The sequence below is a fragment of the Siphateles boraxobius genome, unplaced genomic scaffold (assembly GCF_051911475.1).
Source record: "Siphateles boraxobius isolate OS27281-9 unplaced genomic scaffold, OSU_SipBor_1 130, whole genome shotgun sequence".
Lineage (NCBI taxonomy): Eukaryota > Metazoa > Chordata > Actinopteri > Cypriniformes > Leuciscidae > Siphateles > Siphateles boraxobius.
In genome coordinates, this window is record NW_027508734.1 from 4112501 (window position 1) to 4132500 (window position 20000).

The following is a 20000-nucleotide window of genomic DNA, read 5'->3' on the forward strand; positions in this document are numbered from 1 at the left end:
CTCGTGCTTACGAGGTTGTTCATAAAAGCCGAAATGTGCCCAGATGTAGTGCTCCAATTAGTTTTTAATTACTCGCACTCGCCTCTCGCCTCTCTCTGCCATTCTATGTTACCGCTACAAAGCACATAGCGACAAATGACGTTTTAAAATCGTCAGTACATTATAATCGCTTATGGTCTATTACTGAACCGATACCGAATCGTCCTCGTCTGCATCGCGAAGCATCGCAGAAACCATTCATTTCAGCACCCCTAATATGTGTTTGTGTTCAGTAATTTTCATTTTTTTGGGTGAGCTATCCCTTTAAATAACATACTATAATAATTATAGTCTTGCTGTATTGGAATAACTCCCTTTATATGTTCATGAACAGCTGAGCAGCGCAAAAAGAGAGAAGGATGGAGAAGACAAGAAACGAAATCCCATACTGAAGTACATCGGGAAACCCAGGGGCACATCTCAGTCCAGTAAACACTCACACACACACACACACGTTTGTTTAGCTATACTTGTGAGGACCTCCATAGACATAATGGTTTTTATACTGTCCAAACTGTATATTCTCTCCCCTTACACTAAACCTACCAATCACACACAGCTTTCTGCAGGTTTACATTTTCAAAAAACACATTTAATTACGTTTATTAATCAATTTTACCACACAAACATTCATACAAAGTTTTACCTTTTGTTTGAGCCAGTAAGTCATTCAGTGTTTTTATTTTGAACCCCATTTTCTTTGACACTGTACTTTTATATTATTTTCGGTTTGTTTTTCTCATTGTGTGTGTGTTCATGTTGGTTTGTTTATTTCTCCAGCGTTCCATGTCCCGTTGTCCCCCACTGAAGGTAGACGCCCTTCTCCTTTCCATTTTCATTCGTTCGTTTCAGTTACAAACCCTGTGAGATCACTTTTAGCATGCTTATAACAGATAAACACGTTTTTTTTTATGTAAAATGCTCCTGTGCGAGCAGGAAGATTGACAAATCGTCTTTGTTTTCGTCCGCAGTTCGTCCCGGCAGTGTGAGGAACATCATTCAGCAGTTCGAGAGTAACTCAGACTCGCTTGAGGAAGGAGACGTTGAGGGACAGCGATTGTCTTCCAGCAGCTTCGGAGAGGACGGCATGGAGAGGTTTGTGCTTTATTCACACTTGTTTACACTATACACACATTTACACAGAAGGGTGAAACAGTGTTTCAACGACTCATTCATAAAGAGAGACGTTCACCTCATTCCTGAATGAATCAACCGTTTGAACTAATCAAATGAGTGAATGATTCAATGACTCACTCATAAAGAGAGCTGTTCACTTAATTCCTTGAATGAAACCTCCGTTTGAATGAATCAAATGAGTGAGTGATTCAATGACTCATTCATAAAGAGAGCCGTTCACCTCATTCCTGAATGAATCAGCCGTATGAACGAATCAAATCAGTGAATGATTCAGTTACTGTTGCTGGCAGTTTGAGTTTTTATTTAAAATATCACTTGAAATTGAAGGAAAATTGTGTTTATTTACATTTACTCACCCTTGCGTTACAAGCCTGTATGAGTTTCTTTCTTTTGCGGAACATAAAATAAGATCTTTTGAAGAATTTTGTTAACCAAACTGTTTTGGTCTGTAAATATAACTAAATAGCAATTCAAAAGAATAGAATATATTCATGAGTTTTTGTGTAATGTGATGCTTTTCTCATTTAGCACAATAATAACTTTATATGATCGTTTGGGGGTAATTTCTTAGCCAAAATTAATGTGTGATTGATTTTTATTTAATTTGGTTAATTATTTGGCACATCAAGTAATTATTTAGATAAAATGTAATGACTTGACAGCCCTAATTGTTACATTACATTGTAAAATAATTTTCATTATGTTGGGAAGTTGTTCCTTAATGTGTTCATGGACTTTTTTTAACAACATCAACATTTAAACAACATTTATGTTGTAAATGCAGATAATATGAGTTTAATATATACATAGTAATAATAAAATAATTAGTACAATTGTGTTTTAAATGGAGTTTAATCTCAAGATGTTTTCCTGTCAGGATTAATGATTTGATGTTTGTTTTTTCTCCGGTTCTCAGTCCGACCGTCTCGGTGCGTTTGGCCCGCAGCGAGTCTCTGAAGGCTCAGGGGGAGGGGCGTCGGCGAGGAGGCGGGCCGGGGGCGGAGTCTGTTCCTCGTTCCCGTAGCGACGTTGACATGGAGGACTGTGAGGAGAGGGAGGGGCCGGGACTGAGACCGTTACATCACAGCGCCTCGTCGTCAGCCTCCAGCAGCTCCGCACGGTACGAAACTGTGTGTGTGTGTGTGTGTGTGTGTGTGTGTGTGTGTGTGTGTGTGTGTGTGTGTGTGTGTGTGTGTGAGGAGAGGGAGGGGTCGGGACTGAGACCGGTACATCACAGCCAGAGCCATAGAGAGAAAGAGTTGCGACACGCTTTGATGTCGCCGCTATGGCTGTCACGTGGTTCATGTAAGCCCCAATAGTTTCAAAACATACGCTGGCTGTCATGTTCTTCTATGGGACAGACAGCAGCGATTACATTATTGAACGGTAAATATAAAATAAAACACACACCCAAGTACTTTTTAAGCTATTATTGCATTTTGTTAATGTCAGTTTTGCATTTGGAGAGGCAGGCTGACAACGAAATACTGTATATTACTTAGATGAGTTTTAGGCTATATTTTTGGAGGGATTAATTACGCTGTGCATGTACAAATGAAGACCAGTATAAGCATCGCAAAGGGCCTCTGATACAATATAGACAGTTGACAATTCAAAAGAGGTCGATATTTCAGCAACTTACCTCTGGAACAACTCGACGCACAGCAATGTAAGTGAATGGAGTCCAGCGCCCTAATGACTGTGTTTGGAACTAATCCGATCTTCAAATCCCGGAAGTAGGCGGTCAAAAGCGCCGCCATTTTTTACAACGGAGGTCCATGGGAGTGTCGCAACTCTTTCTCTCTATGGCTCTGATCTCAGCGCCTCGTCTTCCAACATCCAATTCTGAAATCGAATACTTGAGGTCAGGAATCGGATTCTTGTAAAATTAAAGGTCCCATATTGTCAAAACTGAAATTTCCTGGCTGTGTTCATGAATATCAGAGGTCTAGTGGCGTTGAAACTATCGTATAAGTTTCAAAACAGTCGATCCACAGCCACACACACACAGCCTGGATAAAGTAGCTGTGCCTTTTCACGAGCCGTTGTGACTTCCGTATAAATGTGATGTCAGAACTACTCAGTCTCCGCCTCCACAAATGGTGCGTCACTCAGAAAACAACAGGCCAATCAGAAGAGAGGCTCATGAATATTAAGCAGACGTGCCAAAACCGCTGTTCTTGGCAGAGCTCCTGAGAAAGGAGCTGTAAACATATATTGAGATGTTTTTTTTGGTACTTATACCGAAAATATATATTCTTGAGGACATCAAACCTAAAATAAAACTTAAGAAAGTTGTACAATATGGGACCTTTAAACTTTTAATTCCACTTATCGATTCCTTTGTGAGCATTTAAATATGACTTTAAACGACTCATTCGCTGTTTTCTGCACGTGTGTAACGGGATATTGGATCCGTGCAGCTCTTAAAGTGACAGCAGCCTCATATTCCTGCTGCCGTCTCTATAACAACACTAATCAAACGACAAAGCGAAAATTCCCTCGTTCTTGACTGAATAACTTTTGTAACTAAGTTTTGTAAGTTTCTAACTTTATTTGTCTGCTTATTTTGATGATTTCAGGTCCCTGGAGAACCCGACGCCGCCGTACACGCCCCGCTCTCAGCGCAGGTGACGTCTCTCAGCATCACATGCTCCGGTTCCTCTGTTTCTCTCTCTGACTCTCCTCGTGTGTCTGTAGGCTCGTGGACACTCCCGTGGCTCTGCTCCCGGACGCTCCGGCTCTCGAGGAGGACGTGATCGACTCGCAGAACTGGCAGGAGACGGTGGACACGCATGTGCTGACGTCACTCTCCTCCAGAGAAGTCGACAGACAAGCCGTCATCTACGGTACACGCTTGCACACACACAACACACAACAATCAAGCTTTTATGCCACGCGCACAGATGCAGGGGAGGTGTTTGCCTGACTAAGGACAGAACGATTGGAAACCTGTTTGAAAACAGTCATTTTGCAGTCACGTTTGTGGTGCAGAAATCTCACGCTTACGAAAGAATCTATTTTACAAGGAATTTTCCAGGTTCGATACAATTTAAGCTGTATGTACAGCATCTGTGGCATGATGTTAAGTAATTTTAACTTGATTTTTGGGCAGTTATAATGATAAATTGTTCTAAGCATTACAGTACTCAGTGCTTTGACATTAAATCAACAAGGTAAATAACTATATAGTTAACAATAACTATATTAGTGTCCACACCAGCAAACAATATCATTCTGTTTATTACAAGCTTACACTGTAGTTTTGTCCAAATCGTTCAATTAGCTTGTTTTTAAGTTAATATCCTATATTTTAATTTAAATATCATGCCGTGATACATGCAAGTATGCAAGAAAAAATATTTTGTATAGAGAACAATCTGAACATCAAACATATATGTACAAAAACTGAATATCTATGTAGATCTTCCACCTAGAAAATTGTTCCTGCATCAAAAAGACAGATTTCGACAATGTTGCAGCTCAGATAATACACTTGTTTTCCAGGAAAAACAATCATAAAATGATTAGAGTGAAAAGTCATAAAAGCAAATCATGAAAGACAATATAGAGCAGCACTAGCATGTGGTTAGCATGCATGAGCACGTTGCTACCATTTTTAGCATGTTTAAACGCATTGCTCGCATGTCGACCTATCATGCTTCTTGACAGATTTCTGCTTTTGAACCCTTGACTTTCATTTGCCGTTGCTTATTTGCATTGTAAATGCATTGCTGAAACTGCATTTTTTTAACTTTATTTTGATGTAATCCTCAATTTTGTTTTAAATATTTAAAATAATTTTCTTTGCTAGTTGACATTATGCCACAATAACGGTGACCAAGCTGAACTTGAACATATATATATTTTATTTTTATTTTATTGTCTCCTGCTTGTGTTCAGCACTATTTTACGTGTGTTTGAAAGCCGGTCAGAATGTGACATTTATGTTTAATAACAAGCAACTATACGTTTTTGCCTCACTTAAATATTCACCCATTATGTTGTCGGCATCTGAGTAAAATGACTGAAGCACCAAACAGACTAACAAACAGTTTAATAAGAGGAATATTAACAGTGTGTTGACGGATGTCTGAGATCTCAATATCCCACTTCCTAGAATTAATAACCAGCCCAGGGTGAAGCATAAATTGTGTGAAATGCACTATTACCCAGGGTTACTTTTCACTCGGATGGCCTGTAGTAACAAGCCATCTGTCAGGTGTGTGTGTGTGTGTGTGTGTGTGTGTGTGTGTGTGTGACCCTGTAATGATCAGCGTTTCTCCTCAGGCTTGAGAAATGAGCTTTCTGACAGTCCCAGACATGCAGATGATGCGTGTATAAACCATGCCAATCAAAGTCACGCATGATCTCAGACGGCCTGAAGCCTCACACTGCTGTGTGTTTATGGGGAAAATGGAAGATAGGAAACTGTAACCCAAATCTAAAGCTGTTTTGAGACACACGTCATGACAAAACTCAATACTGGCTGTGTGAACCGACTCGAGACAGAACTGAGGAAATTACACTGTCACACCCTTGTAAAATACACTAAAAACAGATGACCCCTACTTAAAGTATTGCTTGTTAGTGTCACCACGAGTCTTAACAAGAAAAAAAATAGTCAGTTATTGGTGTTTAATTAATGCTTTACCCTAGCTATGTTTCCATTGATGCATTTATATGCACATTTTGGGATGTTACATTAAGAAAAACACAAGCTTGGAAACATGATCCTTCAGAAATAATATTAATATGCTGATTTACTGCTAAAGAAACATTTATTATTATAATTAGATATTTTGAAAACGGTTGTGTAAAGAGAAAAAAAATCAGTATTCTTTGATGAATATAAAGTTTAAAAGAACAGCATTTTATCTGAAATAAAAGCTTTTGTAACATTAAACACTGCCGTTCAAAGGTTAGGGGTCAGCAAGAATTTTTTTTAGTAAAGAAATTAAAGCTGTTTTTATTTAGCAAGGACGCATTAAATTGATCAAAAGTGACAGTAAAGACATTTATAATGTTACAATAAATTCTATTAAAAAATGCTGTTCTTTTGAACTTTCTATTGATCAAAGAATGAAAAATCTTTTTTTGTAAATGTTTCTTGAGCATCAAATCATCATATTATACTGATTTCTGGAGGATCATGTGACACTGAAGACTGGAGTGATGATGCTGGAAATTCAGCTTTGATCACAGAAATAAATTAAATTTTACAATATATTTACATAGAAAACAACTGTTATAAATCATAATAACATTTCACAATATAACTGTTTGTTCTGTATTTTTTATCAACTTAATGCAGCCTTGGCGAGCAAAAGAGACATTAAAAACATTAAAAAAACGTACTGATCCCAAACTTTTGAACGGCAGTGTAATTAATGAATGGAAACCGCTTCTGTCGTGTCCCATTACGGTGAAATACACATAAATGTAAAACACAAATGGAGATTAATTACACTTTATATCGAAAATGATATAAGCATAAAAACCTTTGGATTAAGTGTATAGTTTAACTGTATTATTTTACAGTTACAGTTCTAGATGTCCATATCCATGTTTTATGTCTCAATGAAATGCAAAAAATAAATAAGGGATTTTAAGAAAAATACATAAATGCAGAGCTTGTCCACATAGGACGCTATTAACACATGAAAGCATTCAGAGATATGTGTGCACAAAGCCCTGAGCTGTTGTAGTGTGTCTCGTGTGTGTGTGTGTGTAGAGCTGTACACGACGGAGGCGTCTCACCTGCGCACGCTCAGGGTCCTGGACCAGGTGTTTTATCAGAAGATGCAGAGCGTCCTGAGTCCTGACGAGCTGTCCTGTATCTTCCTCAACCTGAGACAGGTCTACGAGCTGCACGGTCAGTGCTCACTCAACGCAGGGCAACAACAATGGGGTTTCATGCATTGGCCAATTTTGAGATTTTGGGCTTTTCATAACATGTCGCTTCAGACTAGTTCTGTGTTTTACGTTCTTTTTTTCATTCTAAACTGGGGTATGTGATTCTCTTTTTTTGTCCATTTTTTCAAAATAACCTGAAATCCTATTCCTAACCCACTTACAGCCACTGAGTTAGAAGCACTGAAATGAAAATTAAGAAATTTAATCATCTGTGGAACGGGCAGGACTCGAGAAAACTCCAGCCAATCATTTCCAAGACCACCTAGAATCATTGGACAGTAAATTCGTCAATCAAACGGTCGTACCACACCCCCCTCCCCCCAGCGCGCGTGACCCCCTTCGTGCGCATACTCAAAGCTTGTGACGCATGCGCATCTCGTCAGTAAAGCCGGTTCCATGATTAGTAGTAAATCGTCATTACAATCTCTTGCTCATCTGAGTGTTCGCTCGTGCATGATTGCGTGTCCCTGTTCTTCGGATGGGTGGAGTCAGGGCCAGCGTTGGTGAAAGAAGGATTTTCAAAATCTGCCGGTCGTTTTCCAAATCACATACCCCACCTTTAATTATTCTTATTTCTTTGGATTATTTTAATTTATTCTATGTAAAACACTTTGAATTACCATTGTGTATGAAATGTCCTTTATAAATAAACTTGCCTTGTCTTGCCTTGAAAGAAAACTTCCAAAATTCGCTTAAGTGTTTATTTTATTGCACTTTTGTAGATTTAAGTTGCAACACATATCTTTCTCAAAGTTATCTTCTCCACTTCAGTGGCACTTACATACACCAAAACTTAGTTTTATTCGTATCTATATTCTGTAGGATTTCCCAGAGGGGTTTGTTCATATATCATTCATGTTATTTTAAACAACATTTTATTCCTAAAAACATGGTGGAAATGTATTTTTTCTGGCTTTTGACAGTATTTTTTTGATTTATGGAGTGATAAAAACAGATCCAAAATCCCCTCTATAAAAACTTTAACATGTCAACAATTTTAAACCTGGCTTTATTCAGTGCGCAGATTTATGTATGCAAAAGTCTTCGTTAAAGTGTTATAAGCCATGAATCACAACACTACAAACTTTGATTTGAAGGCAAAAAGTATTTGAAAATCAGACAAAAACACAAAGGTACAAGACTGTGTTCTTAACGGCTTTAGTGAGGGAAGTAACTACAATCCCATGAAGCATTGCAAACAGGATAATGAAGTTAAAAACTAGAGAGAAATATTAAACTATGCATTTAATTTTTTTTTTATTTGCATGTGTACATATACACACATGTATATACATATATATTTTTATTGCAAGTTTATTGCAAAATATGCATGTGCTGTATATTGAAATATTTAATTATTTTGAGAGCGTAGAGCGATCAACGTCATTCGCAGTGCTTCGTGTAAGTGGGCGGAGCTAAAGACCTATTTTAGCCCATTTTGGTCGTTTCAACACTCTGATTGGTGGATTTTTCTGTACAGCATCATGGGTAATGTAGTTTTCGCCACGAATTCCGCAGTTAAACACTATTATTTTTAAAACTGTTTTTAGTTCTGGAACCCGACTGTTGCGCTCCATACTGTTTTGTTCCATGTTGCGAGTGAAAACGGCTTCTGGAACAAGAACAAATGTAGGGCGGGGCTTTATTTTGATTGGATGGTTGGATGGGTGTGGCTTGCTATTGGTGGATTTCATGCGCCAGTAAACACATCATCAGAGAACAGATGCTACATGATTACGAGGCACACTAATATATATATATATAAAAAAAAGTTATTAAAAAAAATAAAAAAATAAAAAATATATATGTGTGTGTGTATATATATGTATGTATATATATGTATATATATATATGTGTGTGTGTATATATATATATATATATATATATTTTTTTTTTTTTTTTTTATATATATATATTAGTGTGCCTCGTAATCATTAATTCCCTCATGTAGGATCTGTTCTCTGATGATGTGTTTACTGGCGCATGAAATCCACCAATAGCAAGCCACACCCATCCAATCATATATATAATATATATGTGTGATGACTGTAAGTGCTGAAGTACTAAAGTTGCTTTTCTCTTCCAGCGAGTTTATGTGAGTCCATGAGGAAGCGCAGGGAATCTCCCATCGTTCAGGGCATCGGGGACATCATGCTAGCCAGAGTGAGTGTGTCCCTCATCAAATACAGTGCTGCTGTTCGAGAGGCATACGACTCATGCAGAGTGTGTGTGTGTGTGTGTGTGTGTGTGTAGTTCGAGGGAGAGGCTGGAGAGCAGTTTGAGGAGCAGGTGTCTCACCTGTGCAGTCAGCAGAGTCAAGCACTCGAGCTCATCAAGAACAAGCAGCGCAAAGACCCGCGATTCACACACCTCATACAGGTAAACACGTGTGAGTGAAGAGGATGAAGATGATGATGATGGTGAGGATGATGAAGATGAGGATAGTGATGATGAGGATGGTGTTGATGATGATGGTGAGGATGATGATGGTGATGATGAGGATTATGGATGATGAAGATGATGGCTAGGATGATGATGATGGTGAGGATGAGAATGAGGATGGTGATGGCGAGGGGGAGGATGGTGATGAGGATGATGATGGTGAGGATGGTGAGGGTGAGGATGAGGATGATGATGGTGAAGATGAGGATAGTGATGATGATGATGATGAGGGTGATGATGGTGATGATGAGGATAGTGATGAGGATGATGGTGATGAAGATGATGGCTAGGATGATGATGATGGTGAGGATGAGAATGAGGATGGTGATGGCGAGGGGGAGGATGGGGATGAGGATGATGATGGTGTGGATGGTGATGGTGAAGATGAGGATAGTGATGATGATGATGATGATGAGGATAGTGATGAGGATGATGGTGATGAAGATGATGGCTAGGATGATGATGATGGTGAGGATGAGAATGAGGATGGTGATGGCGAGGGGGAGGATGGTGATGAGGATGATGATGGAGAGGATGGTGAGGGTGATGATGGTGAGGATGGTGAGGGTGAGGATGATGATGGTGAAGATGAGGATAGTGATGATGATGATGATGAGGATGATGATGAGGATAGTGATGAGGATGATGGTGATGAAGATGATGGCTAGGATGATGATGATGGTGAGGATGAGAATGAGGATGGTGATGGCGAGGGGGAGGATGGTGATGAGGATGGTGAGGGTGATGATGGTGAGGATGAGAATGGTGATGATGAGGATAGTGATGATGATGAGGATGATGGTGATGAAGATGATGGCTAGGATGATGATGATGGTGAGGATGAGAATGAGGATGGTGATGGCGAGGGGGAGGATGGTGATGAGGATGATGATGGTGAGAATGGTGAGGGTGAGGATGATGATGGTGAAGATGTGGATAGTGATGATGATGATGATGGTGATGATGAGGATAGTGATGAGGATGATGGTGATGAAGATGATGGCTAGGATGATGATGATGGTGAGGATGAGAATGAGGATGGTGATGGCGAGGGGGAGGATGGTGATGAGGATGATGATGGAGAGGATGGTGAGGGTGATGATAGTGAGGATGGTGAGGGTGAAGATGATGATGGTGAAGATGAGGATAGTGATGATGATGATGATGATGATGAGGATGATGATGAGGATAGTGATGAGGATGATGGTGATGAAGATGATGGCTATGATGATGATGGTGAGGATGAGAATGAGGATGGTGATGGCGAGGGGGAGGATGGTGATGAGGATGATGATGGAGAGGATGGTGAGGGTGATGATGGTGAGGATGGTGTTGGTGAGGATGATGATGGTGATGGTGAGGATGATGATGGTGAAGATGAGGATAGTGATGATGATGATGATGAGGATGGTGGTGATGATGATGGTGAGGATGATGAGGATAGTGATGATGATGATGATGATGGATGATGATGGTGATGAGGATGATGGATGATGATGGTGATGATGGATGATGGTGATGATGAGGATGATGGATGATGATGATGATGAGGATGATGGATGATGATGGTGATGAGGATGATGGATGATGGATGATGGATGATGGTGATGATGAGGATGATGGATGATGATGGTGATGAGGATGATGGATGATGGTGATGATGAGGATGATGGATGATGATGGTGATGAGGATGATGGATGATGATGAGGATGATGGTGATGAGGATGATGGATGATGATGAGGATGATGGATGATGGTGATGATGAGGATAGTGATGATGATGAGGATGATGGTGATGAGGATGATGGATGATGGTGATGATGATGGTGATGAGGATGATGGATGATGGTGATGATGATGGTGATGAGGATGATGGATGATGGTGATGATGAGGATGATGTTGTTGTGTGTCAGGAGTGTGAGGCCAGTCCTCACTGTCGTCGGTTACAGCTGAAGGATCTGCTGGTGTCAGAGATGCAGCGCTTGACTAAATATCCACTGCTGCTGGACAACATCATCAAACACACCGAGAGTGAGTGACACACACACACACACAACGTTATCATGTGATATGTGCATGCAAAGCTGTCTTAGGTTCAGGCTAAAACAAGGTGTGTGTGCATGCGTGTGTGCGTGTGTGTGTGTGCACAGTATCCTCTCCTGATCTGCAGCAGCTTCAGAGAGCTCAGGTGTGTTGTCGAGGGATTCTTCAGGCCGTGAACGAGGTCGTCAGGGAAACGGAGCATCGACACCGACTCAGCCAATACCAGCGCAGACTCGACCTTACGCCTCTGGAGAGACAGGCCAATCCCGTCGCAGCGCAGTTCAAGGTACCGCCCCTTTCTGTCCTTCACTCTAGAGATGCGCGGTTGGCGGTTATAGCCGAGGACTCTGCGGATAAACCGCGGATCGGGCGGATGACGTGACGAAATTTTTTCTTTAAATTCGGGCGGGTGGTGGGCGGTTTCTAGTCTTGCGGCTGTCATCAGCAGCGCCTTGTATCAGCGCATGGCGGGCGGGAAAATTGGTCAAAAACGTTGGTGCGGACGGATGATGAGTTTTGTGATGCGGTTGCGGATGAAATAATAGCCCATCCGCGCATCTCTACTTCACTCGTCCCGTACGCCTCATTAACGGCGGGAACATCGTTCTTCACGCGGTGGTTTCTCTCTCATCCTCACAGAATCTGGATCTGACCACGAAGAGGATGATCCACGAGGGACCGCTCACATGGAGAGTCAGCAAAGACAAAGCCATCGGTAAACCTGTTCACATCAACTAAATCACCACTAATCATAGTGTCTACAGAAGTAATATACGTATAGGTAGTTTAACTGTAGTAAACTGTCCTGATGTGCATTTTTGTAAAGGCAGTTTCCTTTTTTTTTTCAATTTTCTTTTACAATACAAAACCATTATTGCAGTTGAAATATATATTTACTTGTTGATTTAATTTATGTAATTAAATTAATTATAATAAATAAATTATAATTACTCTATAATCGTATTCAATGGGTAAAACTTAAAAACAATATTAAATTATTATATTGATTTATTATATTATTTTATTTTAATATAAATATATTAATATATTTTTTGCAGCTATACATTTGAATACATTATAAATCAAATGATCTATATTTTCATCAACTGCATGAAGTCTATAAATTGTGTGTGTGTGTGTGTCCAGAGATCCAGGCGCTGCTGCTGTCAGATCTGCTGGTTCTGCTTCAGAAGGGTCCCGACGAGCGGCTCATCCTGCGCTGTCCGTCACGCTTGCTGGGCGGAGTCGGGGGCGGAGCTACTGACCTCAAAACACCCTTCTGTCCCGTCGTGCGCCTCGACTCCTCCCTCGTGCGGTCCGTCGCCACAGGTCAGAAGTCACACACCACGCACATATAGACATATTTATCACATAATCAAATGCATCCCAGAGTCTTCGTTAAAGGTGCATTGTGTAATCTTTAGGAGGATCTGTTGATAGAATTGCAATATCATAATCATATACATAATTATCTTTTCAGTGCCATTTCTATCTACACACACTTACATCGACATTTTTCTACAGTGGCCCTAAACGGACAAACGCCTTCCGTCACTGTGTTGTTCTTCATGCAAAGATCTGAATAAAGTCAGAGAATAAAACACTGACACAATGATGTAACAATAATATTCGCAATAATTATTCAGTAAAACATTAAGTAAACCTAATTTCTTACTTTATCTTTGTAAAGAAACCTCACTGCTTAACTGGCTACTCTCTGCTGTCTCAGATGACGACATATCTTCCTGTCGGCCACCATAACTTCTGTTGATTGCAATTTGCACCTCACCACTAGATGCGGCTAAAAATGACACACTGCACCTTTAAATAAAACACTGAGAACGCTTGCCAGAGGATACAGAGACAAGTCTGATTTCATGGCTTTGCTCTCGCAGACAATAAAGCGCTGTATGTGATCAGCACGTCTGAGAGACAGATCTATGAGCTGGTGGCCGGGACCTCGTCGGAGAAGAACACGTGAGTCCTCATTGGCTGCTTGTGTTTGATTGACAGGATTGCAGCCTATCAGAGAGCTTTATTTATTCCTGCTGTCATTATTATAGTTGAAACGGGCCGTTTATATAAGCAGTTATACTGCATCTAAAACCATTTTATACAATGCTTTCCTAGTTCTTTTCATTGTTCTTTTAGTTTATATTATTATTTTACATTTTCTTTTATTTTTTATTTTGTTTCCATGTTAATTTTAGTTTAATTTTATTAATGCAATTATGCTTTTGTCATATATATATATATATATATATATATATATATATATATATATATATATATATATATATGCTTTTGTTATATTGCTATAAAGGTTTACTTTTTTTCCCAATTTAGTTTATTTTAGTTTCTATTCATTTCCAGTTGATAATTGTAGTGCTTCAACTTAAACTTATTTCAGTTTATTGCCAAGGCATTATTTTTGATTTTCTAAGTTGTTTTTATTAATATTTATTTGGGCTGTGAAACGATTAATCGTGATTAATCGCATCCAAAATAATTGTTTGTGAATACATAATATATGCGTGTACTGTGTATAGTTATTTTTATATATAAATACACACATGTGCATGTAAATGTTTAAGAAAATCTTTTTTTATATATTTATAAAATATAAATTATATATAAATCTATATACAGTATATACATATGTCTTAAATATATGCAAGCGTGTGTGTGTGTGTATTATAGATATAAAAAATAACTATACACACTACACACACATATATATTATGAAAACACAAACTTTAATTTTGGATGCGATTAATCAGGGTTAATTGTTTAACAGCCCTAATATTTATATTATTTCAGCTTTCAGTTTCACGTTTTTAAGATTTTCAGTTTTAGTTAACAATAACAACTGTGGTTCTTTTATCCTAATTTTGCATGCAGGTTTTATGAATTCATTGAGCAAATACAAGGATACAATAAAGTACGTTACAAATAAGTACAAACCGGTGCAAATAGTTGACGATGTTCTCGTATAACATGTTTTTAATACATTTCTGCAATACTGATGTTGAAAAAGAAATCGGCTTTGATTGAGAATGAGTTTGAGAGTCTTTTGTAACTCTCTTTCCATCGATGTTTGGTGTCTCTTGTGTGTCACAGTTGGAAACAGCAGCTGGAGAAGACGATCGCTTCAGCCACTCAGGGATCAGGATCCCCTAAACCAGCGTCACCAGTGCGGTACGTGAGCAGACCAGCACAGAAACACTGAACGCCACTGTCTCTCTCGCTGATCTAACTGTGTGTGTGTGTGTGTTTCAGGTCCTCAGGTGTGCCTTCATCAGCCAATCAGCTCGGTGAGAGACACTTCATATTACCATAAATGGAGATTAAACATATAAACGCTATGGGTTTGGGGTCAGTAACTTCTGTTTAGCGAGGATTACATGGATCAAAAGGGACGACAAAGACATTCATAATGCTACAAAAGATTTCTATTTCAAATAAATGCTAAAATTTAATATATTTTCCCACAAAACTGTTTTTAACATTGATAATAATCATAAATCGAGCATCAAATCATCATATTTTTCATGTATAATGTGACACTGAAGACTGGAGTAATGATGCTGAATATGTATTCACAGGAATAAATTACACTTTACTATATATTCACATAGAAAACAGTTATTATAAATTGTAAAAATATTTCACTATTTTTACCATGGTTTTAATCACATAAATGCAGCTTTGGTGAGCATAAGAGACTTCTTTGTAATGCATTTTAAAGGCAGTGTATATAATAATCAAATCAAGTCAAAATGTATTTCTATAACACATTTAACCAAAGTGCTGTACAATAAACTTTCAGCGTAGAACAAGAAAACATGCGGTTACAAAATATAAACACATTAAACAAAATACAATATACAAAACAAAAAACTCAACATTAAACCTTTGAATAATCTAATCAAAAGCCAGAGTTTCAATGATGATACAATTTAATAACAGTAAATAAATATGACGTTGTCATTTTACACGATGTTTACTCTGATCAGGAATGTTATCATTTATTAACAAGGCTGTCTTGTAGATTTCGGAAAATATCATTTTCTTAATAAAAGTTCTTATTTGTGAGCATTTCATCAGTGAACATTACTCTGAGGAAGTAAAATGTTTATGTGCAATAACTTGCAGAACTAAGGCCTGTGGGTTTCCAGTTTCATAGTCACATGATGATGAAGGTTATGTCCTGTTATTCCCGGCTCTCCTGTAGACGTGTCTCTGTCGGAGTCGTCCGTGTCTCTGGAACGGGACTCTAACAGTGATGATGAATGTGCTCTGACGCCCACCACTCCCACCGGCCAATCAGGAGCCAGCGTTCGCCAGGACGGGGACGGCTTCCTCCAATCGAAAGCTGGCGTTGCAGAAGCTGCTCTTCAGGATGGTGAGCGAACCCTAGTGTTTGCAGTCTTCACACAAACCTGTTATAATATCACATTTTACTAGACTTGCCCAGGTTGTTTTCATTGTTTTTGACCCATGTGACCTTGTAAACAGTGCTTTAAGATTTTCAGGTAGGGTATTGAATAAGAAATTGAATAAGGTTAGCAAACACTTCACATTCTTCTGCATAAATTATAAATTAGGTATAGATTAATCCTTAGTTACAGAAGTTATTCAGTCAAGAGCAGTGAGTGATTTTTCTCTTTTTCTTTTGTTCTTTGATTCACATTAATGACAGACAGCAGCAGTTTTATTAGGTTTATTATGCGGCATCATATTAATGTATACTAGGTTATAAATAATACTAAAATAACTCTTTGTGAAAAAAATGAACATTTGCACGTGTAACTCGTACAAGGTGCTTTAACTACTTGAATTAGACATTTTTAGAAATGTAAGTCCTGGAAAAGCCTTGAAAAAAGCCATATTTATGAAGAGGTACTTGAAAAGTGCTTGAATTATTGAAAGACAATAAATATTGAATTAGTGTTTAATTTGTGAAAGAATATTTTCATGCAAAATGAACGTTGCAGCCTGTCTGATAAAGATATAAAGACATTTCCGCATGGCTACGAACGTGATATTGCTCATATAAATATCCAAGTATATGATACAGCTTTAATCTTCAGGTCAATCATATATTCATATAAAGATAATTAAGATTTTGATAAGTGAGATATCTGATTGTAGTCCTTGAAAACCTAAAAAAGTAGTGCTTGATCAGACAGTGTCTGTACGAACCCTGCTCGTAAAACTCAATTCTGCTCCTGAATATCTTATCTTGCTACTAAAGATAAAATTTCTTATAAATAATAAATATAAATCATAACTATGTATTTTTTCTCTTGTTTTCTCAGTGGAAACCCTCCGACAGCTGATCTTCAGAGACCTGGAGGATGGGTGGAGTCAGGATTCAGATGACACGCCCACAAACGAGACGGCCAATGAACGAAGCTCTTTTACAGATGGACCGGGGGCGGAGTTTCCTGAGCCCGCCCCCAGCGAGACTCCCATCCAATGGGGGGAGGAGCCTGCAGAAGCCCCGCCTCTGGAGGCGCATCAGCCTGCAGTTCAGGTGGTGAGGAAAGGTAAACACAATCTGCACTATATTATACCATCATCATGTATAATATAGACATTAAAGTCATATTTTATGTTCAATGTACCACAGAGGATCATTTCAACTCGTCCCTCAGTTTATAAAAAGCAAACATTTACAGACATGCACAGTTTTTGAGCAAGTGTTTTGTGACACTGGTCACAAGACTATACATGTCAGCTTTACACTAGCGGATTAAAGCGCTTATTAAGATCGTCTGCAATTATAACCAGTATTTCAACTTCTGACACAAACATGTGAGCTTTGCACATGATCTAGATATTTACACAATGCTGAAAAACCATTTAAGTTTTACAGTTTTAACTTTATAAGTCTAATAATCCTTCAGGACAGAACGAAAGTCTCAGAAACACGCCTACTTTTATTGAAAGTGCATTACTGTACGTCTAGCTTGTTTTTACAAATTGAGGGACATATTTAAATGCATTTAAAACAAAATAAATATAAAATATTTAATATTTATTGTCTATTCTGATTCTTATATAATCATTATAACAGCACCTAGTAATCACAGAGCACTGATTTAGATACAAATATATTACTATTAAAGGGGCATTCGGCAACTCTAGTTATTTCTTCGCTGATTTTCACTTTTGTTGTGGCGTGTTTTCTCAGTGAGCGCCCCCTACAGCTGTGAGGCGTATATTTCACAACACTGTCATAATAAAACTCACTTGCGGCCCCTCCCCCTTTCTACCGCTGCTCATGTGCATTTGTTATTATCGGAGCCGGCCAACATTATAGTGTGGAGTGTTTCTACCGAGGTGGATAATACATCACACACACTGAAGGCGGCGTGTGTGTTTATGTCGAATTGCAGTAAAGCAGTTTGTGTTTCTCACTCGTTCTCGCTTCTCACGAGACTTCCTATTTCCAACTTAAGGCCTCGTTATGCTTCTGCATCAACTCCACGGCGTAGCTACGCCGTCACTCCTACGGCGTCGTGGCCGTTTTATGGTTCTGCGTCAGGTTGAGTTGCATCGCGGTGCATCTGACCAATCACAGCCCTTGTGGTCTGCGTCGCCTTGACGCGTAGTTAAAACTTTTTGGAGGTGCACGTCGAGCTACGGCGGAGGGGTTCGCGGCGACGCAGAGGGGTCTGCGGGGGTACGCCGTCGATTCGACGCAGAAGCATAAAACAGGCTTTACCGGGACGTTAATCCTCATGTTGCAAGGTTGGTTTCCGGCCTGGGAATGCTGGGGGGAGCGGGGAAAATCACCATTCTCACCAGAACAGGTTATTAAACCATCCAAATGATTTCTAAACGGTTTTATTAAGTTGAAATAGTTGCTGAATGCCCCTTTAAGTGATTTTATTTAAGTTTTAGCAAGTAAATTTCCCTCAGTTATTTTCATCTAACATTTGTATTTAATTTTATTTCAGCTTAATTTCCATTGACGTAAATGTGAATCAAATGTGAATTAATTAAAAAGGGATCTTTGATGTTTCTGTAAAATTCTTAATTGAAGTCTGTATTTTGTATTATTTTCAGAGAATTGAGGAGTTTGTCTCTCTCTCTCTCTCTCTCTCTCTCTCTCTCTCTCTCTGCATGTGCTCAGATCTCACTGTGATGAAGCTTATGTGATTTAACACTTTTCTCATCTCTCTTTTTGCTACTTTTCTATAACACACACACTCACTCACTCACTCACTCACTCTCTCTGTCTCTCTCTCTCTCTCTCTCTCTCTCTCTCTCTCTGTCACACACTCTCTCTCTCTCTCTCTCTCTCTCTGTCACACACTCTCTCTCTCTCTCGTACATGTATGGTGCTGTGGCTTCTTGTATCTGTCTGTTTCTAACTACACGCATTATATAAATGCACCTCACACCATTTATCTGCACACTTTCTTTCTCGCGCACACACACTCATTCACAAATGCTCTCTCTCTCTCTCACGCACACGCACGCACGCACTTACTCTCTCTCCCTCTCTGTCTCTCTCTTTCACACACTCACCCACACACACACACACACACACACACACTCTCTCACACTCTCTCACTCACACTCACACACACACACACACACACACACACACACACACACACACACACACACACACACACTCTCATTCTCCTCTCTCTCTCTCTCACTCACCCACACACACACACACACACACTCTCTCACACTCACACACTATCTCTCTCTCACTCTCTCACTCACACACACACACACACACACACACACACACTAACTCATTCACACACACTCTCATTCACACACACTCTCATTCTCCTCTCTCTCTCTCTCTCACTCACACTCACACACACACACACACACTAACTCATTCACACACACTAACTCATTCACACACACTCTCATTCTCCTCTCTCTCTCTCTCTCACACTCACTCTCTCTCACACACACTCACTCACACACACTCACACACACTCACTCACACTCACTCACACACACACACACACACACACACACACAAACTCATTCACACACTCTTTCATTCTCCTCTCTCTCTCACTCTCTCTCACACACACTCACTCACTCTCTCACACACACACACACACACACACACACTAACTCATTCACACACACTCTCTCTCATTCTCCTCTCTCTCTCTCTCTCTCTCTCTCTCTATCTCTCTCTCACACACACTCACTCACTCTCTCACACATACACACACACGCATCTTCTCCCTGTCTTTCACACACAGTCATGGGTGCGGGCTGTTCTCTTCCTGACGACATCACCGATGATGTCACCGCCAGCCAATCCTCTAAGGACAGAGGTGGGGTTTAATTTATGGTACAATACCTGTGACTGATGCATTCTGGGGCCGGTTTCCTGCCAACAATTGTGACTCGTCTCAAACTTCAGCG

General features: G+C 39.5%; 2 protein-coding genes across 6 annotated transcripts in view; one reads left to right on the forward strand and one right to left on the reverse strand.

Moving 5' to 3' along the window:
* Positions 1–20000, forward strand: part of arhgef11 (Rho guanine nucleotide exchange factor (GEF) 11) — a 48616-nt gene that overhangs the window by 24285 nt on the left and 4331 nt on the right. For 2 of the 5 annotated variants that reach the window (XM_077227384.1, XM_077227383.1), the window contains 19 exons: positions 374–467; positions 820–849; positions 1011–1134; positions 2093–2296; positions 3759–3806; positions 3877–4025; positions 6911–7051; positions 9179–9255; positions 9346–9471; positions 11450–11567; positions 11687–11865; positions 12219–12294; positions 12726–12908; positions 13475–13556; positions 14700–14777; positions 14859–14893; positions 15814–15984; positions 16901–17131; positions 19835–19909. In XM_077227384.1, the coding sequence (XP_077083499.1) occupies positions 374–467; positions 820–849; positions 1011–1134; positions 2093–2296; positions 3759–3806; positions 3877–4025; positions 6911–7051; positions 9179–9255; positions 9346–9471; positions 11450–11567; positions 11687–11865; positions 12219–12294; positions 12726–12908; positions 13475–13556; positions 14700–14777; positions 14859–14893; positions 15814–15984; positions 16901–17131; positions 19835–19909 (2221 nt within the window). Of the gene's footprint in view, positions 1–373; positions 468–819; positions 850–1010; positions 1135–2092; positions 2297–3758; positions 3807–3876; positions 4026–6910; positions 7052–9178; positions 9256–9345; positions 9472–11449; positions 11568–11686; positions 11866–12218; positions 12295–12725; positions 12909–13474; positions 13557–14699; positions 14778–14858; positions 14894–15813; positions 15985–16900; positions 17132–18723; positions 19910–20000 lie in introns of all 5 variants that reach the window. The other 3 variants (XM_077227386.1, XM_077227385.1, XR_013203569.1) reach the window with 2 other exon arrangements.
* On the reverse strand, positions 9617–10393 carry LOC143737826 (uncharacterized; the record flags this gene model as incomplete). Its single annotated transcript, XM_077229689.1, is given in 2 exon segments — positions 9617–9790; positions 9833–10393. Coding segments are annotated over 2 exon segments (735 nt in total), but the record flags the coding sequence as incomplete, so codon positions are not given.